We start from the raw sequence: 27,723 nt of genomic DNA, 5'->3' as shown, positions 1-27,723 counted from the left end.
GAGAATGGACATTAATGATGTTAATCATAACTCTAAAAGACAGCTTTAAATGCATCACAGTTACCTCCAAATCTGTCCATCAATTAATATAATTAATGTATTTCTAGATAATAGTCTGAGTAATGCTGGAATCAATCTATGAGTGCCACTTCCAAGAAAAAGCCCATGTCTTTTCTTTGTTCCAACATTATACTATTCTTAACTATTACTTATATTTAAATACCTTTTAATGTCTTTTTTATGTAGACTTACTGAAGCAGTGATTTTAATCTTAAACTCTTGCCCACTGTGATTTTTTTTTTCCATCAGAAAATTATTTTACTCAAGTAACAACTAATAGCTGCCTTTAAAGGACACACCATTAATGAGATATCACTTTCCAAGTTATTTATGTTGACCTTGGGCCAATATGACAAAAAGTTATAGTCATTCCCTGGCAGAATGAATTCATTCTATGACAGCAAAGGACTCTGATGAATCCTTGAATTTTGCCACATCAGGCTGGTGTCACAACATGGTGGCTGTTTCTGGCAGCAACCATGTTAATATTTAATAAAATAATACTTGTTCCCGAGGTTCAAAAACTATGTTAAGTGTGGAAATAAATACTAAACAAATATTTTGTATCAAACTTTTATGCAAAGATAAATAATTGTTACACTGTAAAATTGTCATTTCCATTTACTGTACATTGACTACAATACAATGCATGAGAGACTAAAAGAAACAGAGGAGGTTTGTTTAACTACAAACAGTCTTAAAACTGACATACATTGTGGATATTTCCCCATAAAAACTTCAAATGCTCTATTCGTTTCATTGCTCACAACTGGCTAACTTACATCTCTTAGCAAAATAAATACATACCCTTTATTTAGCATGGCATAGTTTGTTACTGAATTAATAAACAAACATTATATAAAAATGATGTGAACATTTGCCTCAAGGGGGAGCTTACAGTTCATTCTTGTAGATCCTTTGCATTTTCAAGCCATTCCAAGCTAATGTTCTTTGATGACATTATAATACAGCCTCACTGCAAAATGTTATTTTTGCTCTGTTTTCAGTCAGTAAATCATTATACCTCCATGCTACTGTCCTTCCTAGACGTCTTTGAAATCCATAGTGTGGACTGGTTTGGACTGGTTTTTGTTCTTCCTTTACTGAAAAATAAAAATATAAATTATTTTCAGCGCATGTGTGCCTTTGCAGTCCTGATTCAGCTTCGCGATCAGACCTGAGTGTTCCATCCCTGGATCTCAAGGCCACATTTGGTGCTTTCACAGTGTGGATTCCCCATCCACAGTGGCACTGTTACCAAAAATACCAGATCACCCTGCTTAGCAGTGCTGCTCCCAGGAACTGTACTGAATTTGCCTGTATGGATTTTATCTTATTTCATTTTTTTTCAGTTCCCATCCAGCCACACCTCTTGTACAGAGGAGTCTTTTCAGAGAAGGACTCAGTCTGACCAGGGCTGGTGGGAGCTGAGTACTTCCCTTGTCTGGGGGGGGGGGGACCAGAGCACACACACCCCCCTAAATCTACATCCAAAGTGCAGCCCACCCACCCCAGTGGGTACCACACCCCTGCCCACCCTGGTACACCAACAGGCTCACTGGGCACCCCTGCACCAGCAAGCCTCTTCCCTTCAGGGCTTGACCTGACATCTAATGAAGTGATGGCACATGAATCAGACTCCTAGCAATGAATGACTGGTAGAAAGCTTCCTTAGGGCTAGTTTTCAGTCAAAACTGTCAATAGTAGGTTTTGTGTTTGGGACTTTTTCAATTAAAAAAAAAAAAGATAAAACTGGTTCCAAAAAGGACTTGCTCTGCAATACTGCTAAAGTGTTTGCTCTGATTTTTCCAGGGAGCCCTGGGGCACCCTGAAAGTTTATGGCAGAATTTCACGTGGCTACAACTGCTACAGTACACCATCTTCCCTCACTTAGACTGGTAGATGACAGTGCACTGCAGACTACTGAAATAGGACCCACTTCAGGAGCCATTGCAGCTGCATTTCAATAGAAATGCTTCAGTCTCAGGATAGAATATTTCACACTGAGGGGTTTTTTTCCCCAATGAAGTAAAAACCAGAGGAGGAGAAGCAGCCCTACATAACTCTGTAAGGTAGAAACCTAAGAGTCCCAACAGTCCTATACATTCAGTTTTAGTTCTTTCCTGGTGCGTAAACGCAAGCGAGTCTGAGTTGATTTAAAGTGTGCTTTAAGGGTTCTGAATGCTACAGTAATTTTCAATCCCTCCAGACTTACCTCTGAAGCCCTACAAAGTAATGCATTATGTACCTGAGCCCATTGGAGTAATTGAAAAGACTCCCTTTGGCTTCAGTGGACTTTAGATCAGGCCACAATGCTATAAACAAAGCAATTGCAATGAATCAAGTAGTTCCAGCGCTTCCTTCTTAAAGAAACGAAGTCACTACTTCCCTCCGGATTAATCCGGCAAAAGCAGGAGTAAATTAATGATGAAAGGCTTTGAATGGAGAGTCCTTGCCACACAGCAGGAACAACTTCTAAACACCTTGGATCAGAACTTGAGCTGTATCAAATCATCTTATCTTCAGCAAACCTTTGCTGATATTTCACAGCTGGTTCAGGAAACAGATTTTAGTGACAAAGGTAAGATGCAATAAATAACTTGAGCATATTGGTGTTTTGACCATCAAATGCAATCATAGAAACTGAGAAATATACCAGGATGGAATTTAAACTTTCTGCAAGGCATTCAGATGATAATGGAGATGGGTCTTTGAAGCAGTTTCTCCTTGCTTCCCTGGAAGAAATGAAAGGGAGAGCATCTAAGCATGAATGAGCTGATCATTTCTGCTAGCTACAGGGACGAGGTGTTGCTTTGCCTTATTACTACCCTTCAAGAGCCCAATGCCAAGCAAAATTGGTCATGACCTTTCAAGCTAGGCATGTCCTGGTTGGCCATGGGTTGTGGCTTTCAGAGGAAAGGTCACCATGCTGTGGAAGCCTAAAAAAGAATGAGAAGTCAGGTTCATGTGGAAAGTTGGGGATCCCTCCTTCCCCAGCAGGACAGAATACCTTTCCTAAAGCTCTGTGGTGTCCGGACGATAAGTTCAAGTGATTGTCTCTTTTTTTAATTTGGTTTTTGCCCAAGAGCTGCATATTTGTGATGAACTAAAATGATTTGCAAGGCAGGTCATAAGCAGAAATTAAAAATAGATAGGAAAGTATTTTTTAAAAAACAAAGTTTTGTTTCAACAGGTAAAATACTTCATTTTTTGTGATAGTTTTTTTGATCGAAATGATTTTTTAAATTTCTTTAATTAAAAGTTTTGATGTAACTCAAAATGGACATTCTGGGAACAAAAAAACCCAAACCAACCAAACAATAAAAAAGGCAAGCCTGTTTTGCATCAAAACCATTTTGTCCTTGATTTTTCTATCATTTCATCCATCAAACTAATCAGCTAACAGAAAAAAGGTCAGTCTTTCAGGGTGAATTTCCAATATCTGCATCATGCAATTTTGAAGTCTTGGAAGTTCAGATGAATTACTTCTGGATCAACTGCTATAGCATCAAAGGCCTGATCAAAGCCCACTGAAGTCAACACTACTACTTCTATTGATTTCAGTGGGCCATGAACCTCTCACTGCTTTCCCAGGAGTATTCAAGGGCTGAAACTTTTCTCAGAAGAGAAGGATCTGCCAGAAAAGGTACTAACTAAGATGTACCATACTTACCAAGAAATCCAGGGCCACTGTAATAAGGGCTCCAGAATTCAGTACTATGTAATTGCTAGTGTTATATGTGTTATTTTTTTACTACTCTTCTTTGCTTTGAGCTTCCAACCTTCTGCAGCCCCAGTGGTAAGGTTTATGCATAACATTTCAAAGGCTTGTATTTGCCTGTCATAAGACAGGTTGGAAAGCATACATTTCCCCTTTCTTTATAGAAAATGCATAAAATAAAAACAATCAAGTTTGTTATGCAGGCTTTGTAACATCTCTTCTTTATGGCCACTTTTTTCAATGAGACATGGCAGCAAAGAGTACTGCAAATATCACTGTGCACTCACTCATACAGACAGAAACAGCCTCTAATTTGGAGTGTTTTCTCACCCAAAATAAGTTACTGCAGCTATTGGCAGGAAATATAAAGCAAAAACCATGAGGAAAAAATAAAGGTTAAAAATAAGGAGGAGTTTTTTATTTTAATTTATTAAAATAGTGATATCATATTCCTTTTAGCTATTCCTGCTCTTCAAGAGAGACAACAGATTATGAATCTGCTAATTGCTCTCGATATTTTACCAAAGTAGCATTTATCTACAAAACATATTTCAGTTTAAACTCTTCTGGATTACATTAACTTGAAAACACTTCCTGAACTAAAGGATGAAAATTATATTTGAAAGCTTCAGAAATAGTAGTTTAAAAAAAAAATCAATTATATGCTGTCATATCTTTATGCATCGATATCATATTTTGAAAAAAATTAAAAGTCCAAAGAATTTTAAAGCATGAAGCAAATTATATGGTATTTCAAAGGCTGAAATGTTTCCTTTTTGCATAACAGTTCACCTGCTTGATACCACAGCTATGAACACATATCTGTTTATTTTATGCATCCTCTTTAGCACATATGTGATGTACAAAGGATGTCACACTGGTGTGTGGCTCAAAGCAAGCTTTGCTTTTCATTTTCAGTTTCAGTGCTCCAGTGGTGCATCTGGTGTTTGTATGGTATGTGCAGTGGAGCAGGATTAAGCAGCTGCTGGCCCTCAGGTTTGTCCTTGGAATAAATTTTTATTTCAGGTTAGAAAGTGAGTCCTTGGGCTCACCCTGTATCTGTGAGGGACCCCTCTAGTATTTCCCACAGCCCAGGTACTTTATAGGTGGTAAGCAAATGAAAGAGGTGAAGTAGAAGTGCTGACAACAGCCCTGCCTATCAAGTGGTCTGCAAAGAGACTTTCTTCAGAAGCAGGTGGAGTCCCAACAGCAGCATCCTTTGAGACCTGGAATTATTTCAGCATGTTGTAGAAAAGCCTGAAGGTGAATGTTCAGCTGTAACAGCTGTAAACTACTTGCATTTTAGTAGATGAAAAGGCGCTTATTTGCATATTTGGGGACAGATGTAAGCAGTCTTTCAGTAGGAATAGCTTGCCAATGGAAATATGAATTCTGCATTATAAAAACACTATGGATGAATATATTTTACCTTTTATGAAGCATCTGGAAACAGCAAGTCCCAAAAGCCACCAGTATCAACAGCAGTAGTGGTATAGTGGGTATTACAACATATATTAAATTTGGAATTATACCTACAAAACAAAAGTTCTCATTAATGTCTCCCATGTTGAAGTGCTTTTAACTGTGTGAATAAAAACTTGGAGTAAAATAACAGGAATACATTAACTTACACAAAAGAACATATATTCCCTCTACAGGAAGAGCTTTAAAGGGAGCTCAGCAGTATCAAGAATAAAGCAGCACTTGAGTTATGTGCAAAACATATCATAAAGTCTTCAATTCTGCTATTTTCCAATTTTGTAATTCAAAATTCAAGTACTTTAATGCAGTTCATTTCACAGTCTATTTTTCTTACAGTCCATTTTAACTGTATACTCAGTTGTCTGCATGTGGATTCCCTGCCCATGCAGGACCACAGGAGGAATGAGCCTGGCTCTCATTTTCCCTTTCCACTTAAAAGACACATATAGCCTCTCCTTGACTAACGAGGAGCTAGAGGTGCTCCTCTGCAGGTCCCTGCACAAAAGGAGTGGGAAATGGTACAAGATGAGACTCTGTTATGTGTCTGCAACAGAGGATGGGGTCTGAACTTCCAGAAGTAACTATAACTATATGCCCATGTTTTACACTGGTACACATTTAATGTACAAATTGTGGAGATTTTCTTACTCATTGTCCTATTTTTAAAATATTTTTCACTAATAAGAATAAATTAGAAGATTCAGGTAGTGTTTGAGTTTTAGCCTTTGCACAGTTTGTATTAAATGCTATTATTGATTTCAAACCACAGTTCATCAATATAATAATAATTCATGGTGCAATCCTATGAAATCCAGAGCTGCTCCTTAGACATGTTCAGTTCCTTGAACTTAAGCCATGCCACAATTCTTCCAGTCAGGAATTCCATTCAGAAGATAAATTGCTGAGTGAAGCAGCCAGGGACATTGCAGAATCTGGGCAGTAGGTATCTACTTCCCAAATATCAAGTGTCATCTCTACTGGGAATCTCACTGAGGCACTGAACTCCTCTTAGCATGTGGTTTTTCCAAAACACAGGATACTTGGGGGAGCTATGGACACGGTGTTTATTCTGTTTGGTGAGAAAAGGAAATCATTTGTTTCCACAGTAACTAAGAGGACTAAGACTCTTGAAATGTTATTCAAATATATGTATTTTCAGGGCACTTCCCAGGGAAACAGGCTGTTTCTTCCTATTGATAAAAATGGAAACTGAAATACAGCTGAATATATATATGTGTGTGTGTTCATATTATATATTCATATATTTCAGTTAAAATAAAAAATAAAATAAAAAATAAAAAATAAAAATAAAAAAAATCTCTAATTCCAGTGTTAATATTTTTAGCAGAACACTACATTCATATAAACACATTACCTGTTTCAGTAGCAATAATATGATACTGATCTTCTGGTTTGCTCGTGTCATAAGGATTTCCTGCTGGCACGGTTGGAAAAATATCTGAAAAGGAGATAAGACATTTTAGGAAACTAGTAAAAAATATGGCCATTATGTTGTTAAATTAATTAATAGCAATTACATTTTCATTTATATTGGGAAAAAGAACATTTTTATGTTTTATTAAATATATATATAAGTAGGATTTTATTACAAAACTGGAATTATAGCTGGAAGAAAGATTAAAAGCAATGTTATTCTGAACAACAGCCATATATTTGTAGCTGCTGCTCTCTGAAGAATTCATTTCTCCCGTTTCAGTTCTTAACCATGCCTGTTAAACTTAAGAAATTTTGGAGGTTCTTAGACAGCTATCCTTATAATTATGTATTTACCAGTGCAATGGAATTTAATGTGTCAAAATGTCTTACCGTATTCTGGCTCTGCTCTGTCTCCTAATTCTTTCTCTAAGACATTATCTGTTAAACCAATATTTGAAATTGATTGTTGAAGAATGAAAAACGTGTGCAATAAAAAAGATGTTTCCATTTTTTTTCATGCAGTATCACAGAAATAGATACATTCCCCCAAACAATAATTGCTCAATTCTTCAGCATTTCATCTTCTTACCAAAGACTCTTCACAAACTAGTGTCAAATCACCCCTAGTTCATATTTTTTGCTCCTTAGAAGGCTATAATTTAGTCTAGTTTCAGTTCTTGGTGCCCTCTGATTTAATGGCTAATGATTAAAGACTAGGCCTCAGAACACCCTAGCTTCTTAGGTGCTGAATGAAGCACCTAACATATCCAAAGCTTCATTTGTGCAGACAATTCTAAAACAATATAAGAAGTTCTCTGTCTCATATAGTTATAGTAACTTAATAGTGCTACGAGACTAGAGTTCTGAGTGTCCTGATAAATACAAACTGCTGGGAGAAATCAAAACAGTGATAAAGCCTATCAGAAAAGGCAATTATTTCACCTACTCGGGTAAAAGATGTCTACATTTGGTCTTATACAAAGAAAGATGCCAAGATACCCCAAATAACAGAGCTGCTGTCTCTTGACAGCAGGAGATGAATTTTTAATTTGATTGCTTAACCAAACCTACAGGAGCTGGGCAGGAACTAAATGTGTTTGCAATTACCAACCTATAATTAAATTTAAGATTGCTGAATGATCAATACGATCCAAAGCCAGACTGAACATTACAACAGTAAACGCTATCAAGGGAGGGCTTGGAAAAATAAAAGTGTCTACCAGAAATGCAGCTGCTTCTTGAGCAAGGCTGCCTAATGAGCACTGTCCTGGACTTGCTGATGATACAATTAGATGCAACTTCATCAAAGTCACCCACAAGCTGCTTTGGCCTATGGCTGGTATCACACACCCTGCATTGAATACAGGCAGGAGAGGTGGGAACAGCAACATGCTCAAACAACAAAATGAAATTCAATATGCACGTGGCACTTTAGTACTCCTGGTGAAATGGATGTATTCTGCATTGCTAAGAGCTGACATTGAAGCCTTTACAGTGATTTGAGGGGAGAAAAAGGTCGTTTGTAAGACTCACTTGGTTTGAGATAACAAATGTAATTTTCCTACAAACATTGTGTTACTTTCTTCAGGCAGTTAAAGAAATGCCATGTATCTATTTATATAAAATTTTGCATCTACTCCTTTCCCTCCATGTGATAGAAAAACACATTTCTGGAGAATAGTCTGTTTTGCTAAAGAGCAAAATTCCAACAGTTTGAAAAATAAATAGCTACAATTCAGTAGTACTGTATTTAGCTGCATAACAATGACAATACAAACAATAATCTACCTATACATTGTTTGCCTTATATGCCTCATTATAAACTAATAACCCATTTCTACCTAGAGAAAGAAATATAAATGTATTTTCATTGTTACTGTTTTTCAACAATCCAAAATAACCAGCATTTTCCCAGATGGTAAAAGCAATAGAAAAAACAATTCTTTATCACATCTCAAGGAGAATGGTGAGTAGTTCTATTAAAGAATAATTATCTAATTTAAACTTGTTTGCTTTTAAAGCTACAAAATACACCTGAAACCAAACCTTTTTAATAAAGCCTGCAATTTCTGACATAAAAGTGTTGGGTTTTTAACAATATAAAACACTTTTATTTTTCCACATTATTTCAAAATAATTCTAACTGTTGCAAAAGTGATAAAATTGTCGCATTTCCTTGAAGGGCCCATGATGATTACTGATCATCATAAAGTAGTGATATCCACTAACAATTTCAAAAGCAGAAACAGATTCAGGGGTTGACAGTATACCAAAACATGTTGGTATATCAACTCTGCTAAATATTTAATATTTGCTTGCCATATTAATTGCCATTAATATGCTCGAGACCAGAAAGTGAAAAAGTTATGTATCCACTAAAACCAGTGGAACAAAATAGTCTGGATTTCTACAGACAGACAGATCTCCACAAAGAGAGTGATTATTGTTTGATCATCAGCATAGAGAAAGAAGGTAGGAAACTGCAGAATTTTATAGGTCAAACAGCTACTAAGAGTAAGATTTCATACAATCACAGAATGGTTTAGGTTGGAAGGGACCTTAAAAAATGGCTTTTTTCTAACCCCCTGACGTGGGCAAGGACATCTTCCACTAGACCAGGTTACTCAGAGTCCCATCCAACCTGGCCTTGAACACTTTAAACGATGGGACATCGACAACTTCTCTGGAAAACCTGTGCCAGTGCCTCACACAAAGAATTTCTTCCTACTATCTAATCTAAGCCTATTCTTCAGCAGTTTGAAGCCATTCCCCCTTATCCTGGCACTCCAGAACATTGTAAATAGTCTCTATCTTTCTTGTGGGCTCCCATCAGGTACCGAAAGGCAGCAATCAGATCATACAGAAACCTTCTCTTTCCCAGGCTGAACATTCCCAATTCTCTCAGTCTTTCCTCACAGCAGAGCTGTTCGACCCCTCTGATCACCTTGGTGTCTCCTCTGGCCCGGCTCCAGCAGCTCCCTGTCCTTGCTGTGCTGGGAGCCCAGGGCTGGATGCAGCCCTGCAGGTGGGGTCTGAGCAGAGAGGGGCAGAGGGGCAGAATCCCCTCCCTGCCCTGCTGCCCACGGGGCTCTGGATGCAGCCCAGCACACGGGGGGTTCCTGGGCTCCCAGCTGGGCCACGTCCAGCCTCTCACCCACCAGCACCCCCAAGTCCTTCTCCCAGGGATGTTCTGGATCTGTTCATCCCCAGCCTGGATTGGTACAGGGGATTGTCCTGACCCAGGTGCAGCACCTTGGACTTCATCTCATGAAGTTAAACGTCCAAGTTAAATCTCATGGGATTCCCATGGGATGCCTCTTGAGTTTTTATTAATTAATAAATGAAATAAATCCATAATTTCATATGCATTCTGACTTCTAGCTTAGTTTTGAAAAACAAACACACTAAAAAATATTTTAAAACATTTGCATGATCCTGCTGAAAAACACGCTTTCATTTGCTTTAAGTACCGCCAAGAATAGAAAATGTTACAGGCTCAAACTGGAAAGTTTACTTTTCACGTCCTTTCTGGTTTTGCACCATGTTCTAGTTTACAGTTCACTTTTCCTCTATTGACATACACAGAACTTATGTCATGTCTGAAAGTACAGCCAAATTGCCTAAGATCTGTTTTTTCTGTCACCATCTCAACTAGCATGCATCTGCTTTTCATATCTCTAAGTCTATATGCATGAATGCAGAAATTTTTCCTGCTGTTCTGGACTTCATTCTTCAAGCCATAACTTTTTGAAACAATTACCACACATAAGATGGTATAAAATGGCAGGCCTGCAACTACAAGGACAGTGCAATATTTTTTACAGGAGGACCAAGAGATGTCTTGGTCATTCTACCTAGAAAGTAGAAAATGTACACTTAAAATACTTCGTGAAGTAAGGGAATTAATTAAATCAAAAAAATCTCTGGGAATGCGTGACAGTGAAGCTAACTTTGAAAACATTCTTATTAGATATAAACGGGTTTATTAAAATGTATTAAAAATGTATTTTAATAATTGTTATTGACATATTATATCCCATGTTAATGCCAGCTCAGGCACACACCAAAGGAACCAGTACCACAGGCCAAAAAAAACTTGAAGATTCCCTCATAAACAAAGAGACAATTGTTTTCCCAAGACAATGTCCCACCCGTGAAATACAACTTCAGTTTTACCTACCTGGGGCATATTTGCAGATAAAATTGTGCTTCATGTTGCATCTATCATCATTCCATTGATAAAGGTATGGCCCCCCCAGACCAGGGTTTGCAGTTGGCTGATGATACATCACCACACAGGCTTCACTTCCACAGGAAGGCTCATCTGTGTACCAATTTCTAGTTTTTGAAAATAAGGTTCATCAGGATGACAAAGGAAACAGTTTGCATCAATGAAGAAATATCAACCCCAACAGTCCTCTTCAAAGACATCCTGTATTTCCCACAATACTTCTGTCAAAGGAGTTTTAAGGCCCAAGCAACACATCTCTGAATATTGAAAAAATACTGATCAAAGCACCTCTGCAGAAATAACACCCTCTGCTTTCCTCCCTATTGGACTCTTATCTGTCCCGTTGTCTTGAGTTCTGTGAGTTGCTGCTACTCTGGCCTTTGGCTTCATCAGTTAAAGTTAAGTTAAAGGCTTTTCAAAAAGGGTAGAAACAAACAATTTACAGTAAGCACCTCACAATAATTTATTTGGTGGCTGGCTCCCTGATTTGAGGTGGCCAGAGCCTTGCAGAATTTAGCTGCCTGCTTTCAGACCACACCCAAAAGACTCTACATGTGGCAGAACAACCTCCAAACTTCATGCAGAAGCAAACCCTCTGGGTGGGAGCAAAGAAATTTGTAGGCTGAAGCCACACAATGCCATCCTGCCATAGCTTCAAACTCAAAACCCCGACTGCCAGCTACTCTTCATCTGGAGAAGTCAAGGGGGAGATGCCAGACAAACTTCATATCTTCAAGCAAGGCTTGTCATTTCAGGCTCCACTCTTTTCCAAGAACTCTTCTCAATAAGCAGTTTCACACACCTACCTGAATGGTGACATACTTCCATCAGCCCACTGGTAGAGGTCGGGGCAAGCACTCGACGTGGCCAGTCCATCGCCACTTCTCCACAGCCCAATCCAGAAATCACCATCAGAAATCCCAGAGCCTGATTTGGTGAGGTTTTGCAGCATGTTTTCTATTAGCTGCTGCTCAGCTTCGCTTTCCAAGCTCAGTAAAGCCCCACCATCGATTTCACAGGCCTGGCGGGCTTCCTGGAAGCCCACACGTCTAGACAAGTCCTGGAAATAAGCTAATTTGTAACATGAATGCTTGAAGGCACCATAGCACACCTTCTGGCCTGAAAAACAAAAACATGGGGCTGCTCAGAGTACAGTAATGAAGAGCAAAGCTGAAAGAATAGAGTACAGCACATCATGCATATACTGGTGGAGGATGGGAGGGTTTTTTCTGAGCATATTCATGGTGATAACAACGGCACTGCTGAAACCCTTTGCTCTAATTTAAATTTCAAATAGCACACAGTTCATGGGAATCTATGTTGCCATGTCATATGAAACTCTCTAAAACACTGAAGATTCCCAGCAGGTTCTAGAAAAATATTCTCTACTTTAATGTTTCAACAATCAGGCCTCTCTGTAACAGCCAGGATATGTTTGGAGGGTATTTCCTTGACTATTTCATACTAATGGACCAATTTCACTTCTATTGTGTAATCAGAGCTATTCAATTTAAAAAAAAAATAAATTTCAAATTCACATGTTTAGTGGCAAGAAGCAGCTGGAAATTCTTTTTGATCCCCTAAGTTAACCTTGAGAGGCTGTATATGAGAGGAACTCATAGCTACTCTTCACTACAATGTGCCTAAGTACAACCTGTAAAGCCACACTGGCACAAAGTACAGTAGTTTATTGTACTATATCAAATTTCCATTTGAAAATCTTGTATTTAGTCTCACTTTTAAGCAAACCCAGATACGTGACTCACATAAATAACATTTGAATAAGATTTATCCTGTTTCACCTTAAAAAAAAATAAATTGTCATTTGTCACCAGGAAACAGCAACATCCTCACATAACTTAAGCTATATTTAAGTTTTCCCAGGCAATGTTTTTCTATACACAAAGAGTAAACACCAAAGGAAACAAAAAACCTTAAAAGCTACAATAAAGTTCATTCTTTTTTGCATTAGTGTTGTTTCATTTTTGTATTTAATGAGTAAGACATTTCCAATAGCAGACAGCACAAGGGCTGAGATGAAGACATCTCTGTATTTGCACAGAGCATAGTTTCAAGTATTTGCATGGAATAAACAGATTGTATCAAAGATGCCTTAATGCAGGAACGGAAAATCAGGATCAGCTCTTGACTTAAAGCTAAATCTGAAAGCAACTCCTATTTTTCAGGATTATTTCTGTTGTAGAGGGCCAAATTACAGGGGCAGTAGGGATATACTATGCTTAACTTTCTAGGGTTTCCTACAATTCTTGTAATCTTTCTAGAAAAAAAAAAAAAACAAACTCTGAAACCTTCACTTTATAATAGCCTATTAAAGTTCATCTGGAAAAGGACTATTGGGAAGAAAAGCATCTTTTTAAGCTCATTCTTACCTTGTCAGACAGACTTCAGTTGTTTATCAGTAATTAATCTACCAAAATAACACAGGAACAAGAACAGTCTAAAAAAAGGACAGGCTTGTGCCACAGATGTAGAAAAAGCCAGGCTCCAAGATCAGGCAGAGAGTACCAATTTTGGCTCTCTCTGATAATGTCCTGACAACACAGTGTATGCCCAAATTTCTTTCCTGATACTTCCCTTTATTCATATAGGTTAAGAGCCTCACTCCCAATAAATGTAGAAAGGGCCATGATTGTAGCTGGGCAGTGGTGCTGAAGAAGCAAGGTACAGATGTTTTAACAGAGATGCAAATGAAATAACAGGCTTCTTCCTAGACTTCTTTGAACAAAAGAACTACTGTTATCAAAGTAACAAAGTGGTAAGTCTAAATGTTCTGAAGTGAGAAATGCAAAAATGAAACCTAGCTCATTCCCTTCCTCTACACAATGCTGAAATTCCAATTTTGTGAACATGATTGATTTTCCCCAGGAGCTCTCTCACTGACAGAGTAGAGTGCACAAGGAAGAAGGAGCTGATCAACATTTTGTTGATCACTGCTGGGTGAGTGAGAATGGCTTATTGCCAGAGTACTCATGTGCATACAACAGCACAAACATCCAAAGCCTAGCACTGAATTATGCAGGACACTAATCACTTCCAAGGAAAAGTGACCACACCTTTCCCTGTAGCTGAAGATTGGATTCAAAGCATTAATTCAAGATGTACATGCACATTTAGGAAGAGTGCTTTGTCCATTGTCTTATTCTTTTTATTCCCCCAGACAATCTTTGAAATAAGCTCTTCCATGATTCCTTTCATTCTGTGCACATACTCCTCCTTGATATCAAGTAGTAAGTTATGAGCAAATTCAGATGTCAAAGGATCCTGGTCACAATTTCAGCCATGCTGGAATGTTCAACCAACTGTGATGAGCAAGCTGATTACTACAGAGAATAATTCCTGTGCTGTTCCTCCCTCTCATGGGAAAACAGCTAACTTTGCCTTTAAAACAGACAATCCACACCCCATCCCTGCATGTTTCTCAGGTGGCTGAAGTGCTCCTCTCACTCTCTGTTCCCATGCACAGCCTCTGCTCTTCTGTGACTCTCCCAAAATCTGACTCAAACCTTCTAGCTGAAGAAATGGATCCTTGCTGGCTACCTACCTGAGCTTTCTCAGGATGCTCATCTGCCTGTCAGCTGCTGCATGGAGATTCAGGTAGAACCTTAGAATTTTAGGCTGGCAAAGACCCTGAAGACCAAGTCAAGGCAAGCACTGTTTCTGACCTGCTCCAAGGCTTCTGTCCATAAGCTGTGCTGTATTCTTGTCTCATACAGAGGCTGTATCAATGCTCAGCTCCATCACCCACACCAAGGAAACCAGGTGGGACTGTATGGAGCAGCAAGGAGGATGACAAGCATTTGTGATGCACAACACAAAGAGCTACTGCAGCCCCTAATATGTGCCCAGCTTGCTCCTGTTCTGCACTCAAAGCAGGGAGCCCTCTTGGAGCCATCAGCATACAGATGTGAAGGCCCAGTTTCTACCCAAGGGCTTATCTGAAAGGGTGTGCAAGTTAAAATCTTGAAGCTTTGTGGAAGACATTTTCTTTCTTCCCTTAAACTGACCTGAATAATTTCTAAGGACATCATTTTTATTACAGATATTTGGGCAGGGTTAAGTAACTCTAAAATCAAGTTTTAAAAAGTGAGAGAGAATTGAACAAATGAAAATTTGCATGAAATCCAACTCCTAAATTACTGCTCTTTCATTTATTTATGAAATATATGGCCATGGCAAAAGAAATCATTTTCTCCTTACAGGATGATCATTTCTGCAAGAATATACCTCCAGAAACCAACAGAGAAAGCAGCAAGAAACAAAGAAATAATTGGCATTAAGATCCATAGACCTAAACAGCGTGAATGAAGTGTGTGAGGCAGAGCAGTAAGCTTTCTGGAATAAGCTGTGAATTTCTCTTGTTCTAGTTAATTTAATCCCTGTGTTTAGGCAATGACCTACTATGAATCTTTTCTTTCTTCTTTTGAAGCGGACTTTGAACCAGTTCCACTACAGCAGATAAATGTGTTAATGGAAATCTGCAGTTGTCCCTTAATAGCTGGCAAATCAGTTGACATTTTAGTGCTTTTCTCGGAACACCCTGAGATGTCAGGTTTTAAAGCTTCATTTTTTCTCTCACTACTAATTTCTGAACTACAAAGCAGAAATAATTTACCACTGAGAAATGACAGAATGGACCACACTGTACAGGAGACAATATAAGTATGGAAATATCAACTCTGTGCTATTTTACTTTATTCTAACGTCTTTCAGCAGACTCCATGGTTAGTTCTAAGGCAATATTTTGCTATTTCAGCTGTAAAAATTGAGTTCCAATTTTTCTGTCACAATTGAATAGAAATTAGATTTGTAAGCAAGACTATTGGAATGAATCATGCTAAGATACTACACAACACAAATAATCTTTTTTTTATTTTTTTTGTCTCATCGTCTCATTAGCTGATGAAAGCAAGTGAACAGTATTTTCTCCAGAAAGTGCTAGCTACCATTTCCATCCATATGGGTCAGTTTGCATCTTTGTGTGTTTCACAGAAGGTCCATTGTAGAGTTATCAGCCTCAGAACAAAGATATTTTTAAACTAAATTACTCATTAAAATATTTCTGCAGATGGGGGGGGGGGGGAAATCTCCTTCAAGAAAAAAGGAAAAAAGCAAATTACAAGCTGTTATTTCAATCAGTTATATCTCCATTATGTTTTAATAATCATGCTTCATTAAAAATAATGGATTCCTTGATTTCTGTCATGACAGGAGTTACAGCAAAGTATCATTTAGAAGCAAAATTCTAAAAAAAAAAAAAAGAAATCTAAAAAACCTGCTAAAATACCCAGGTCAAAGACTCCTCTCCCTAAGAGCATCAGGCTCATTACTAAACTAAACCCCACAGGCCCATGAGCGGCACAAAGGTCATTTTCAGTGACACACCTGACTTAGCTGGAGCCTTTGAAGATGTCAGGTAGAAGATAAGCTCCCTGCTGATAAATCCCATCCCTCTTCCTCTTGAACCTTACAAACTAACCTGCAATCCAGGGCTTGATACCATTAGCATCCACCTAGATTAGGTCTGCCACTGCACGTGCACAGCATACGTGAAGAGAGACAAAAATTAATGCACAAAGCCTGATGTGCTAAACTCCTTTATGCTTTGTTTTTTCACTATTTTTTCATCCCAAGGCAATGGACTCAGAAGAAAACAAGAAGAACACTTGGTAAAAAGCAACGTGAAATATTTAACATTAACCAGAGCAGCGTGAGCCTGATGGAAACCTCAGAAAACAAAGTGACAAATAAAAACACAAGGACTTAAGTGAAAGTGATAATGAAATAGCAAAACAGAAATCTATGATAACTAACCAAAATTTTCTCTGCCCATGTTATGAAGACTAGCCTTGGTCTCGAGCTTGCACGTGCACAGTGACCTCAGGGATGACGCAGCAGCATGCAGGACACTGGGCACAATTTGTTTTCACCTGTCTCCACATCACAGGGCACTCCACACCAAGTCCCAGTGATGCACGCCAGAACATGGCCAGTAAGAGACTAAGTGGTAATAAATTTTCCTAATCACATTTTGTTTCAAAGCTGCTGCATCTTGTCAGATGGTCTTTGTATCATCCGGTCAGATTTTGACCAGGTTCAGATGCCAGTCATATTTTGCTATATTACATTACTGCTGTTGATTTTTTACTGCATCATTTTTTGCGTCCATCCACCAAATATATATTTTTTTATGATTCATATTACTTTTTTAAAAAAAAAACTGTGATAACATTTCATAATTACATTCTGTCTGTATTTACAATAAAAGCAAGTTGCCATCCTCTCTCCCAAACTTTGTACTGAATATACATCATTCTCTGGCTGAGTCACTGTTCATTCCACTGATGTTTCTCAGCTCACAGTCCCAAGCTGTTTAAGGAATTCCATGTGCTCATAAATTTGACATTCAAATCAAGCCTGCTGTACAGATCACATGCCAGCCTGTATCTGTACTGATAGCTTCATAGCTATCTCTTCCATACCTTAGTAGGTATTCTGTCCTCCAATCCTCCTAATCACCAAGCCTTCTGAGAGAAGAGAAAGTCATTACTGATTTATTCTGGATTAGGGATTATGCCTGAAGTGTCATCATACATTTTGTTTTAAGTCATTTCCCAGACTGAAAAATTTTCAAAGGTTCAAATGGTTTATATAAAAAACCCTGAGGGCCACATTTGCCTATCCAACAGCTGTGCTTCAGGCAGATGTGCAGAGCAGTTTGTATGCATCATATCAGAGTCACAAGCATGCAGACTATGTCTAAGGTGGCTGAATGGAGGCTGTCCCCAACCTCTCAAGCAAAACTCATCTATCAGCCATTTTTAAAATACTTCTTGCAATGGAGTATCTTTCTTGCTAAATTCTTGGGCAAGTAAAAGTTATAGATGGATTTATCAACAGCAAATCTAAAATGATAAATATGAATTTTTTTTCTATTCTTGATCAAACAAAGGCCAGGTAATGTAACTTTAGCCATTAACCATCACATATCTTGTGAATTAGAAAAGATGATGCAAGAGATCCTCTGACACCAAGTAAACAGTCTCTAGGATTAATGCAACTTTTGCAAAGGCAAAAAAAAAATAGGGATAATGAAGTTTTAAGTAAAATCAAATTACTGTGTTATAGCATTTATACAGAGATTTAGTACAGTTATGCAGAATATGAAGATATATTGAAGATACATACATGAAGATATACAAGATACGTTTTTCCTATCTGGTCCCTGTCTTTATTTTTTCTTTTGCCACAGAAAGTGCTTTTGAGTACATTTATTGCTGAAAATGGGGTTTCACCTTTATGTTAGCCTTTACTAGTTCAGCTATTGTGTTTCTAAGCATTTTGGGGACAGGGAATGGGCTATTTTCTGAATGACAGTTGTCCTCAATAGACCCATAATAGCTACACCTTCAAAAAAATCAAGCAATCAAATAGGAGACACAAAGAAGCACCTGGTAGTGCTCATTTACATATTAAATGTTACTCATTCCTAACACCTGGATTTTGCCATCAGCTGAATACAACTGCAATTAAAATCGGATCTGAGAGTTTCCTTGCACAATGCAGCAAGATTGCTGGTCACAAAAATAGTTAAGAGTACACATATGACCCCTTATAAAAAGTATTGATCTACGCAGGTTATTTTGGGGGAGGTTTGTCAAAGCCTCTGTGTGCTCAGGACCTGCCCTGTTCTAGGTCTTGGGAGGATGCAAGAGCATTCCTTGTCCTGCAAAATGTTCTTCATTGCATTAAATAAATTGCTGGGAGAATTTGTCTTTTGCATAGCAGATTAAAAGTTTGTCTGGATTTTCAAAATCCCTGATGTGGTGCTTCAGGCTTGTTCTTGATGTACTGGGAACTGGAATACCAGACTGCAAGAAATCTGCCATCTTCACAGAGCAATGATAGGCTTATTCACTCATTTCCCAAAGTAAACAATACACATTTATTTCTTATACTGAGCTTCTCAACCCTGGCACACAAAGGAGAGATCTCAGGCCATTGACAAAAGAGCTTTAAAGGAGTAGCTTGATGTGTAAATCTCATTAGAAGCTAATCAACACTTCACCCTCCGTAATTACCATTGCAGGGAAACATACGATTACAATTATGTGAATTAATACAGGGTGTCTTCAACTGGAAAATTAAACTCCATTTTTATGAAAATGTTTTAGTCACTGATTCAAGTCCTAACTCAGATTAAAAGAAAAAAAAATCTATAAAGTATTTCTTTTTTTCCCCAGGTCAAATCATTAGAGCCCTGAGAGCTTTCATTTCTTTTAAGTAAAACATACCTTCATTTTGGCATCAGCTCTGGTTTCAGCTATCTAACACATCATAAATTTAAAGCATGAGATCCATTTAGCTTTTCCTGTAATAACTATTTTCCTTTCTTCTGGTCATGTGAACTTTACAGGTGTATATCACAGGGCTCACCATGGCAGTCAGCCACTTCCTTCTCTAAGGGGCAAGCTCAGAGTTGCACTCTCCTGGGGATTCACAAAAAGTGCCAACATAGCTGCTAAAACAACCCCTAAAGCTGACAATTGCCTTCCCTCTTTTAAAGAAAAACTTGGACACAGTCAGGCCCATGATAAGACCCAAGTGTCAATGGTATCTATTCTAACTTATTCAAAAGAAGAGGAAATACGGTGTGTTGGAAAGATCTACAAATCTACAAGTCTGCTCTGGGATGTGTATTATTTTACCCAGAACTTTAAAACCTCAAAACAAAAAAGACTCAACCAAACAAAACACTACTGCTGAAGCTGTTAGCAGTGGGTTTGCTTTGCTTTGTTTTTTGGGTTTTTTTAAATTCTTATAAACATAGAAGCACATAGGTTAATTCTTATAAACACAGTAACACGATAATTTTTTATATATCATAGCCTAAAGACACACCAAGAACTCCACAATTTCAGCTGTTTATTAAAAAAAGCATAAACACTGACAAGATGTCATGGAGTTACTTTACCTTTAAGAAAGTTTAAGTTGCTGGGATCTGCCTGGCGTCTTTTCTCCTGACCAATTATCGGTCATTGCTGAGAATTGACAGCAGTTTAGGCCATTGAAAAGTGGGATCAACTTGTGAACCCTACCTTAAAGTGTAAAACCAGAGCTCTCTTGGTTCTCTTTGTTTCCTGGCTGGGAAGGGCGGCAGAGCCCCAGGCTTCCCGCTCCCTGCCCAGGCCATGCGGCCGGGCGGGGACTGGGCTGGGCCCAGCGTCTCCCGGCCGGGGGATGCGGGCCCTGTGGAGGGGGTTTTCTCCGGGCTCCGGCCGGGCCGGGCCGAGCCGATCTCTGGCTCGGCTGCAGGTTTTTTGCTGTGGCTGGATTCACTAGAAACTGCTGAGTGAAGAAGGAGAGAGGCTCTGGACCTGCAGCGGGCTGGGCGCGGCGCCTACACTCTCCAGAGCAGCCATGAGGAACTTTCCATCGCAGACGGCTCCAGCTCCTGCACCGGCCGGGGCCACAGAACTACCTACAACAGCCTGGGCAAGATTTTAACTCTTTCATTTCCCAGATAAGACTTGCGGATTAATCTTTTTATCCAGACAGAGAAAAGAGAGTGATCAACATGAAAAGAGACTTTATAAACTACTAGTGACAGGAAAGAAAAGAAGCTTCAGAAAAGGTAGAGAATTAAGAAGATGCTTTAATTAAGCTGAAATATCTTTCTGTTAAAACTATGGACATGGACAATAAGGTCTTGAAAACACTCCTTTAATTCATGACAGTAAATAGGGAGGAATAGAGTGTTCAAAGTGTAAATTTTGAGTAAAAAAGTAGAGTAATTATGGTACAGTGAAGTGCTGGAAGATTTGAAGCCTTGAGAGGCAATGAGAAAACTGTTTTCTGGTGAAGCTCACGGAAACAGATGAAGACTTTTTTTGCCTTTGAATAACTTATCCTTAAAAATCCCATCCCTAGACTCATGGCCCATATACACTTAAGAGTGATGTGAAAAATGGGAGGAGTGGGCTCTAATAACAGCAGCTCTGGGCAGCTAACATTAGAGCAATGGAAAACTATAACAAAAATAGTTTTTCTTGTGAGAAACTCCATAAATTAACAGGAAGAAACTTCTGTTTCTCTATAAAGACTGGTGAAAAGACTGTAGCAAGAATTGGGACTGTTTTAACCATCAAAGTTCCAAAGGTTTTGTCTCTTTTGTCATGTGAACAAGGGAATAGTGGGTAGACAGGGGATGAAAAGGTTTTTCTGGAAGTTTATTCTGGTGTTCTTATTGTAGTTTGTCAATAAACTTTCTTTTTTTCCCTTTTAAGTTTTATGCCTGTTTTGCTCTTGTTCTAATCCATATCTCACAGCAAGAAATAAGTAATTTTCTTAGTTATTGGTTTAAAACCACGACACAAGACTACCCCAGAAAAACTGTGGATGTCCCATCCCTGGAAGTGTTCAAGGTCAGGTTGGATGGGGCCCTGAGCAACGTGGTCTAGTGGAAGGTGTCCCTGCCCATGGTAGAGGGCTGGGATGAGATGGTCTTTAAGGTCTCTTCCAACCCAAACAATCCTGTGATTCAAATTAAGTCCATTCATCAATAGTTTTCTGTGTAGCCATGAAGCCCAGAACAGAATTCACAGAAACTTTAAAGACAGACATACTTTGGTACCTAAGAAGTTGTAGTTAACTTGCTGTGGAACAGACATAATAGACAAAAATTGTAGTCTGAATGCCTTAAGTATGTGTGCCAGCCTAGGGGAGCAGGGAATAGTTTTATTCTCCTATCCCAAACCAGCAGACATTTTCACAAATACCCAATTTTATACCCATCAGTAGCTTCCCTCAACAGGTTTTCTCCAAGGCATAAATGTAAGCACTTTTGATAGTTTCTGCTGATGGCTTCTTATTTTTGCCTCTAGAATGAAATAGTTCATAACTCTTTGGTCATAGAATCACAGAGTATCACTCAGTTGGAAGAGACCCCCCAGGATCACGAAGTCCAACCCCTGGCCCTGAACAGACCATCACCAAGAACCCCACCATTTGCCCAAGAGCATTGGCCAACTCTTCTTGAGCTCTGTCAGCCTTGGTGCTGTCACCACTTCCCTGGGGAGCCAGTGCCAGTGCCCAACCACCCTCTGGGGGAAGAACCTTTTCCTGATATTCGACACTAATCTCCACAGTCAACAGATCCACACTACATCAATTAAATGAAGAAAAAATGAGAAGAAAATATACTCTTTCCCAATTATTTTTCATGGCAAGCACCATCCATTCTCAGTAATTTTCAGTGAAATTTGAATGCCTTTTTTCCAAGTAGGTGTATTTTCATTATTTTTTTACCAAAGTATTTGCAATAGATTTAGATAATATATATCTGGGTGCAAATTATAATAATTTCCTTGGTTTAAGAGTTTCCTAGGGTAAGGAGTATTTATGTAGGGAGCTCCTTATGTATTTCAGTACAGGATTGTAGAGTGCTTTCTTTCTGCAGCAGTTCCACAATTAAAAGACAAAGCAACAAGCAAAACATTGTTCACCTGCTCCTAAGAAAGTAGGAAAAGCCAATCCACGTGGAATCTTAAAATTGGTGACAGTTAACTTAAGACAAAAATTGAGGGGGAGTTTGAGGGGAGGAGAGATCTGTTAGAATATTATAAAGGATAATTTACACTAAAAAAATTCAGAGGTAAAGCATCAGTGGTTAATTCACATTACATGTAGTCCTTGAGATACAGCGTGGGATTCATCTCACCAAACTTTAGTTCTTCCCAATAACCTGCCCATATCTAAACTGGCTTACTGACCTCACTGTGTAGACAACTGAACAAAGCAAACACAGCAGCATCTGTTAGCACAGATCTGCAGTATATTCAAAATCCAAAATTAAATTAAATTAATCCCACTCTTAAAATACCAATCTTTTCTTTCCCTTCTTATAAAGTAAGCCTAGAGTCATTAGCTGGACACTGCAGCTACATTCAGATTTTCTTAAAGCCATGCCAACTTTTTCATTAGGACTCATTATTTCTTAAGATTGCTTGGAACTGAAGGTCCCACTGTTTGTCAATGGTGGGAGCAGGGACGGCTTCAGCAAGAGACTCAACTTCCAAATAGTGAGTGACTGGTAAGAGTATAGAGTGTAACAATTACTATCAAAGGATTGTTTCATCTTACCTATTGTACATTAGCATCTACCATTTTTTCTGACCCACCAGAGATTTGCAAAGAGAAAGCCATTAGTTAGAAAGGGAATTAGTTTCATAAAAATAATGATGTATAGAACCCTTTATGAACCAAAGTATGTTACCCTGCAAACATCCTATAATCAAGAAGTTTGATCTAAATAGGGTGAGATCTGAACTAGAGTTAAAATGAAGCTACAGAACACGAGTTCAACCAGAGAAGAGACCAGCCTTCTCTCTCTGGGAGCACCAAAAGTCAAGTGAAAGCAAGCAGACTGTCCATACCATTCCACATGTTTTTTACCATAGCTCCCTCCATGGTAGTTGTTTCCTCTTGAGCTCTTTAGCCAAGTGGAATACTGGGACTTGAAAATCATGAGTTTGACCTTTGCAATGTCTTTCTCTTTTTTGAACAAAATGCTGGGAGCAAAAAGTTGTATTCCTGGGCAAACAGCATGCTGGTCTGAGACACAGCACTAGGATTTTCCATGTCTTTTTCCTTATCCCTGAACAGAACTGCAGCCTGGCACAACTCTGACCCATGGGAAATGTAAGTTTCACAGGGCTGACAAAGGGGGAATCACTTCTAATACAGAAATCTGATTCTTGAAACTGATTTAAGTACTTGGGTATTTCTACCCTGCTACAGAAGGAGTCCTCCACCATCAGATGTCTCATCAAAACTGGGCTCCCATTCCACAGGGTATTGTGGAATTTCTTGGTTTGCAGCAAAGTGTGTTTAGTAGAAACACGTATTATATTCAAAAATCATCACCTCATTTCACGTTAAGAGCCCAGATCATTGATTTGTCCCCACAAAGACAGTGCTCAGTACAGCTGGAGAAGGAGAGGAACTAATGCAGGAGTCCATGGGAATTCAAGGCCCATCTTCTTCTCCTGCACTTCTCCAAGTCTCAGCTTTAGTGATTACTGAGACCTTCAACTGAGCAAAAGGATCTTCCACTATCTGGGCATGCCTATCCAAGAAAAGCTTCTCTAGTATGGAACTAAGTGCTGGATATTTCCAACGAAACATGTTCAACACACACCTGTTGCACGTGTAGATGAGATGGCAGTGTTTTTATCAGGTTATACCTTTGGAAATTCTGAGCTGCAAATGTGTCTTGAAATTTACACTTCACACAAAAAAACCCAACCCACAAATTTACAGTAGAAGGCTTCATCTAGAGAAAATGCTTACACTTTGACAGACAAAACTCAGGTGCAATAAGCAGGTCAAGAAAATTCATTTAAATTAAACAATGCATGTTTTGAGAAAGGGTTTGTTATCTCTAGTCAATCCAGTACCCACAAAGACACTGCTTTAATTCTCTTACTTTGTAGGACTTTATGTAGAACTCAAATCTGATCATAAGCCATGTGAATGAACATATCCACTTCCTTAAAGGCATCTGAAGCAACAAAATCTATAGTTCAGGGGCAACTCTGGTAGTTTCCTAACCCACCAATTGTTTTTCCTCATTTAGTGTTTTATATATTCAAGTACTTTTGCACCAAAATAGATACATACTGCTTTAAAATACTATATCACTCTTTAATCTGCTATTGATGCACAGCAATAACATAGAGCAAAACTTTAGAAGTCGTAGAAATACAACTAGACAAACAGCAGTCATTAAGCTATAATATCTATGATTAATATATAGGCTGTTAAATGATTAGTAATAAGATTAGCTTGCATCTCTTCTGCCCAATAGATACTTAAAGTAATTGCATCTTTGCAAACTGCATTATCATCACTTCATGTTCTTTATGATGTCATGGGACAGCAAGGCAGACTCAGCACTTTCTCCTGAGCCTGCTTTGGGTTTTCTCCTACAGGAATCAATTCTCTGGCAACACTAGACAGTTTGATATGGAAGCTGTAAGCACTGCTCACAAAACATCTGTCTAGCTATGTTAAAAATTAAAAACCATTTTGCATCACTGTTCAAAACTTCCCAAATTAAAGATGACAAAGAAATAACACCAAAATGCAAATTGTTTGATGCCAAAAATAGTTTTAATTATATCCTAGGAAAACTAACATACTCAGAAAAAGTAACAGAAACCCTTTACTTAAAAAATGGTATTTCAAAAAGGCAGGACTTTTCTTCTCTGTCCTCTTGACACTGCGATCAAACTGCTAGCGAGTTTGCAATTATTGCTAGGTCTGCTGCAAATTTACAGCAGTCAATGGTACTCTTTCCACAAAGTCCAACCAGCACTCAAGCAGCTTAGGTGAATGATAGGAACTATATATTTATTTATAATGTGAGCAGTGAAATTTCCTACTATGCCAGATTATTAATTATGACTGAAGCATAAATAAATAATTTTTTTTAGGTCTGTTTAACATATAGACTTATGATTTCAAACATAAGCTTGCTTAAGTCCAAACTGCTGGTTCTTATACAAGAGAGAGGTAAGCTAGATGGGAGCCAGGTGACAGCACACACTGCCCAAATTCTTTCCAGTGGTACTATTTCTTGCCTGAAATAATGTCATTACTGCTAGTACTACACCTATACTTCTGCATGTGCCAGAATATGGGTGTGAGAGAAATGGTATTGAGAGAGAGAAAGGGAGGGGGGAAAAAGTTCTTCCAGTACATAATATATTCAATAAGCATAAATAAATAAATGTGGTTGTTATTGTCTAGGAAACCTTCATCTAATGAATGCAACTTCAACAAATAAACTAATAGTACATAAATGGTTTGTTCTGTAAGTGGCTTCAAACCCTCTCCTGTATTCCACCAGACAAGTATTATCAGCATAACAGTGACGTGAGGCACATTAAATGCTTTAAAATGCTTCAGAGAAATATGGGGCAGAGTCTGTGTCCTATCAAAACCCCCAAAGCCTTATGTGCATCTAGGAACAGTTTGGCAAGGCAGTATACACATATCACACAGGGCTTTAAAAGCTGGATCTCAGTTTCCTATGACTCTGTTAAACACAGAAGTTGCAGCTAGAAGATTAAGGCACTGGGTTTCCTCAGACACACATGGATTCCTGCACTAAGACTGCTAATACCAAACACATCTTGTAGATAATTAATCTTCACTATTCCTTAAAAATAACAGTGTTACATAGCAGTCATATAAATGGTAATACTTAGAGCTTTGATGTATCATATAAATCAGTATAATTCACAGTATAACAGAGGTAGAGGAAAAATTTCAGGTTACTGTTGAGGCAAATAAGATTTTCCAAAGTGCTGGAAGTACTACTTAGCTACTGTTTCCTGGACATACTGTTTTACCAAAAGCCCAACAACCCACCTCTGATGTAGCATTAGAACACACTTCAAATAGAGCATGACCAAAATGGGCCAGTGACTGCTCTCCCTCAGCAACAAAGAAAGTTACCTGAATCCAGCAGTCAAATGTTTGCAACAAAAAAAAAAACCTACAAAAAAGTTTTGTTGATATGCTACTGTTACAGCCCCTGAGACAATAGTACACAAATAATTGGCATTGTTCTGGAGACAGTTTACAAAGAGCCGTGTTCTTACCCATATATACACACACATAACTTGCTAACAAGCAGAGTGGGGTGTGTAAATCTTTGTTTCCAGGCAGATGCACGGATGTATATATAGGCAAGTGCAACACACCTTCAAGAGCCTGTCAGCTTTAGTCTAGAGGGTCTGAAACAAAGTAAGCTTAAAAGGAGCCCTTTTATTAAATTTAGCAGCTTCTTAGCATATGCACCTGTACACTGTAAACACACAGTGGGAGTCTACAGCTCTTAAATAAAACCTAAGCTCCAATGTTAGATACAGATTTCTGAAGTATTCTTCCTTTCGGTTTTGAGAGTTGCGGATGCACCCACGCACATCAAAACTATTTATACCGCAAGCTCTAAAAAGTTTGCCCTCTCCTCCTAACAATATCGCAGACGGAAATGTCCCTGTCCAGCTGCCAACAAAACTCGGTGCACAAACGTTCCCCGGGAAGACGCTCGATCTTTTTAAGCAATTCGGACTCAGACATAGCGCGCCGGCACTCAACCAGCTCTAAGAAGACGGGGCAGGACATGACTTGAGGCTGCCGCAGGAGCCCGCAGCCGCACGGAGGGGTGCGCGGCCCCGCAGCATCCCCACTCCGCAGCATCCCCCGCTCCGCAACATCCCCCGGCTCCGCGGCATCCCCCGGCTCCGCGGCATCCCCCGGCTCCGCGGCATCCCCCGGCTCCGCGGCATCCCCCGGCTCCGCGGCATCCCCCGGCTCCGCCGCGGGACAGACGCGCTCGGGAGGCGCTCCCAGCCGAGCTCCCGGTGCGGGTCCCGGTTCCGCTCCCGCACGGAGCACTCACCGCTGAGGACGCGCCCGGCGAGCGCCCCGGGCCCGCACAGCACCGCGGCCGCCAGCACGGCCGCCAGCCCCAGCCCTCCTCCGGCCCCCATGGTGCTGCCCCGCTGCCGGCTGGCTCCGAAAAGCGCTCAGGGCAGGGCGATGACGGCCGGCGGGCGAGGGACACACACCCAGCTTCACCACCGCCCTCCGCCACCTCCCCGCCGCTCGCCGCCCTGCCTTTATCTGCTTCCCCCGAGGAGGGACCGCCCCCTCACCGCCCCTGTCCCTGCCCCAGCCCCTGCCCGTGTCCCTTCCCTTCTCC

The 27,723-nt window shown here is 39.4% G+C and overlaps 1 protein-coding gene across 4 annotated transcripts; it reads right to left on the bottom strand.

Annotated features, from left to right (window-relative positions):
* Positions 1-689: 689 nt before the first annotated feature.
* Positions 690-27,598, bottom strand: CHODL (chondrolectin). Of its 4 annotated transcripts, none has more exons than XM_088051699.1 (8): positions 27,421-27,598; positions 11,738-12,050; positions 10,881-11,038; positions 7,091-7,138; positions 6,639-6,722; positions 5,211-5,313; positions 2,927-2,999; positions 1,057-1,163 (listed from the first exon to the last, which is right to left on the bottom strand). In XM_088051699.1, exons 1-7 carry the CDS (start codon positions 27,509-27,511, stop codon positions 2,930-2,932), a joined length of 867 nt encoding a protein of 288 aa, XP_087907825.1. In that variant the 5' UTR covers positions 27,512-27,598; the 3' UTR covers positions 1,057-1,163; positions 2,927-2,929. The 4 variants fall into 4 exon arrangements, with proteins under 4 accessions (XP_087907823.1, XP_087907826.1, XP_087907825.1 ...); XM_088051698.1 differs by lacking the exon at positions 1,057-1,163 and adding an exon at positions 2,766-2,795; XM_088051697.1 differs by lacking the exon at positions 2,927-2,999 and having other exon boundaries at positions 690-1,163.
* Positions 27,599-27,723: the final 125 nt, after the last annotated feature.

This window comes from Pseudopodoces humilis, chromosome 2, assembly GCF_049639895.1.
Source record: "Pseudopodoces humilis isolate 2021_Gansu_Grassland_sample_001 chromosome 2, ASM4963989v1, whole genome shotgun sequence".
NCBI lineage: Eukaryota > Metazoa > Chordata > Aves > Passeriformes > Paridae > Pseudopodoces > Pseudopodoces humilis.
Note: the sequence above shows the minus strand (reverse complement) of the source record. Positions and strands in the feature narration are given on the sequence as shown.

Bases quoted from the DNA above. Each gene is read 5' to 3' on its own strand.
- CHODL (XM_088051697.1), bottom strand. From the start codon at position 27,511: ATGGGGGCCGGAGGAGGGCTGGGGCTGGCGGCCGTGCTGGCGGCCGCG. The intron at 11,039-11,737 runs GTAGGTGTGTGA...TTCAAAAACTAG, and splicing joins GGAAGTATGTCACCATTCAG to AAATTGGTACACAGATGAGC. The intron at 6,723-7,090 runs GTAAGACATTTT...TCTCCTTTTCAG, and splicing joins CAGAGCAGAGCCAGAATACG to ATATTTTTCCAACCGTGCCA.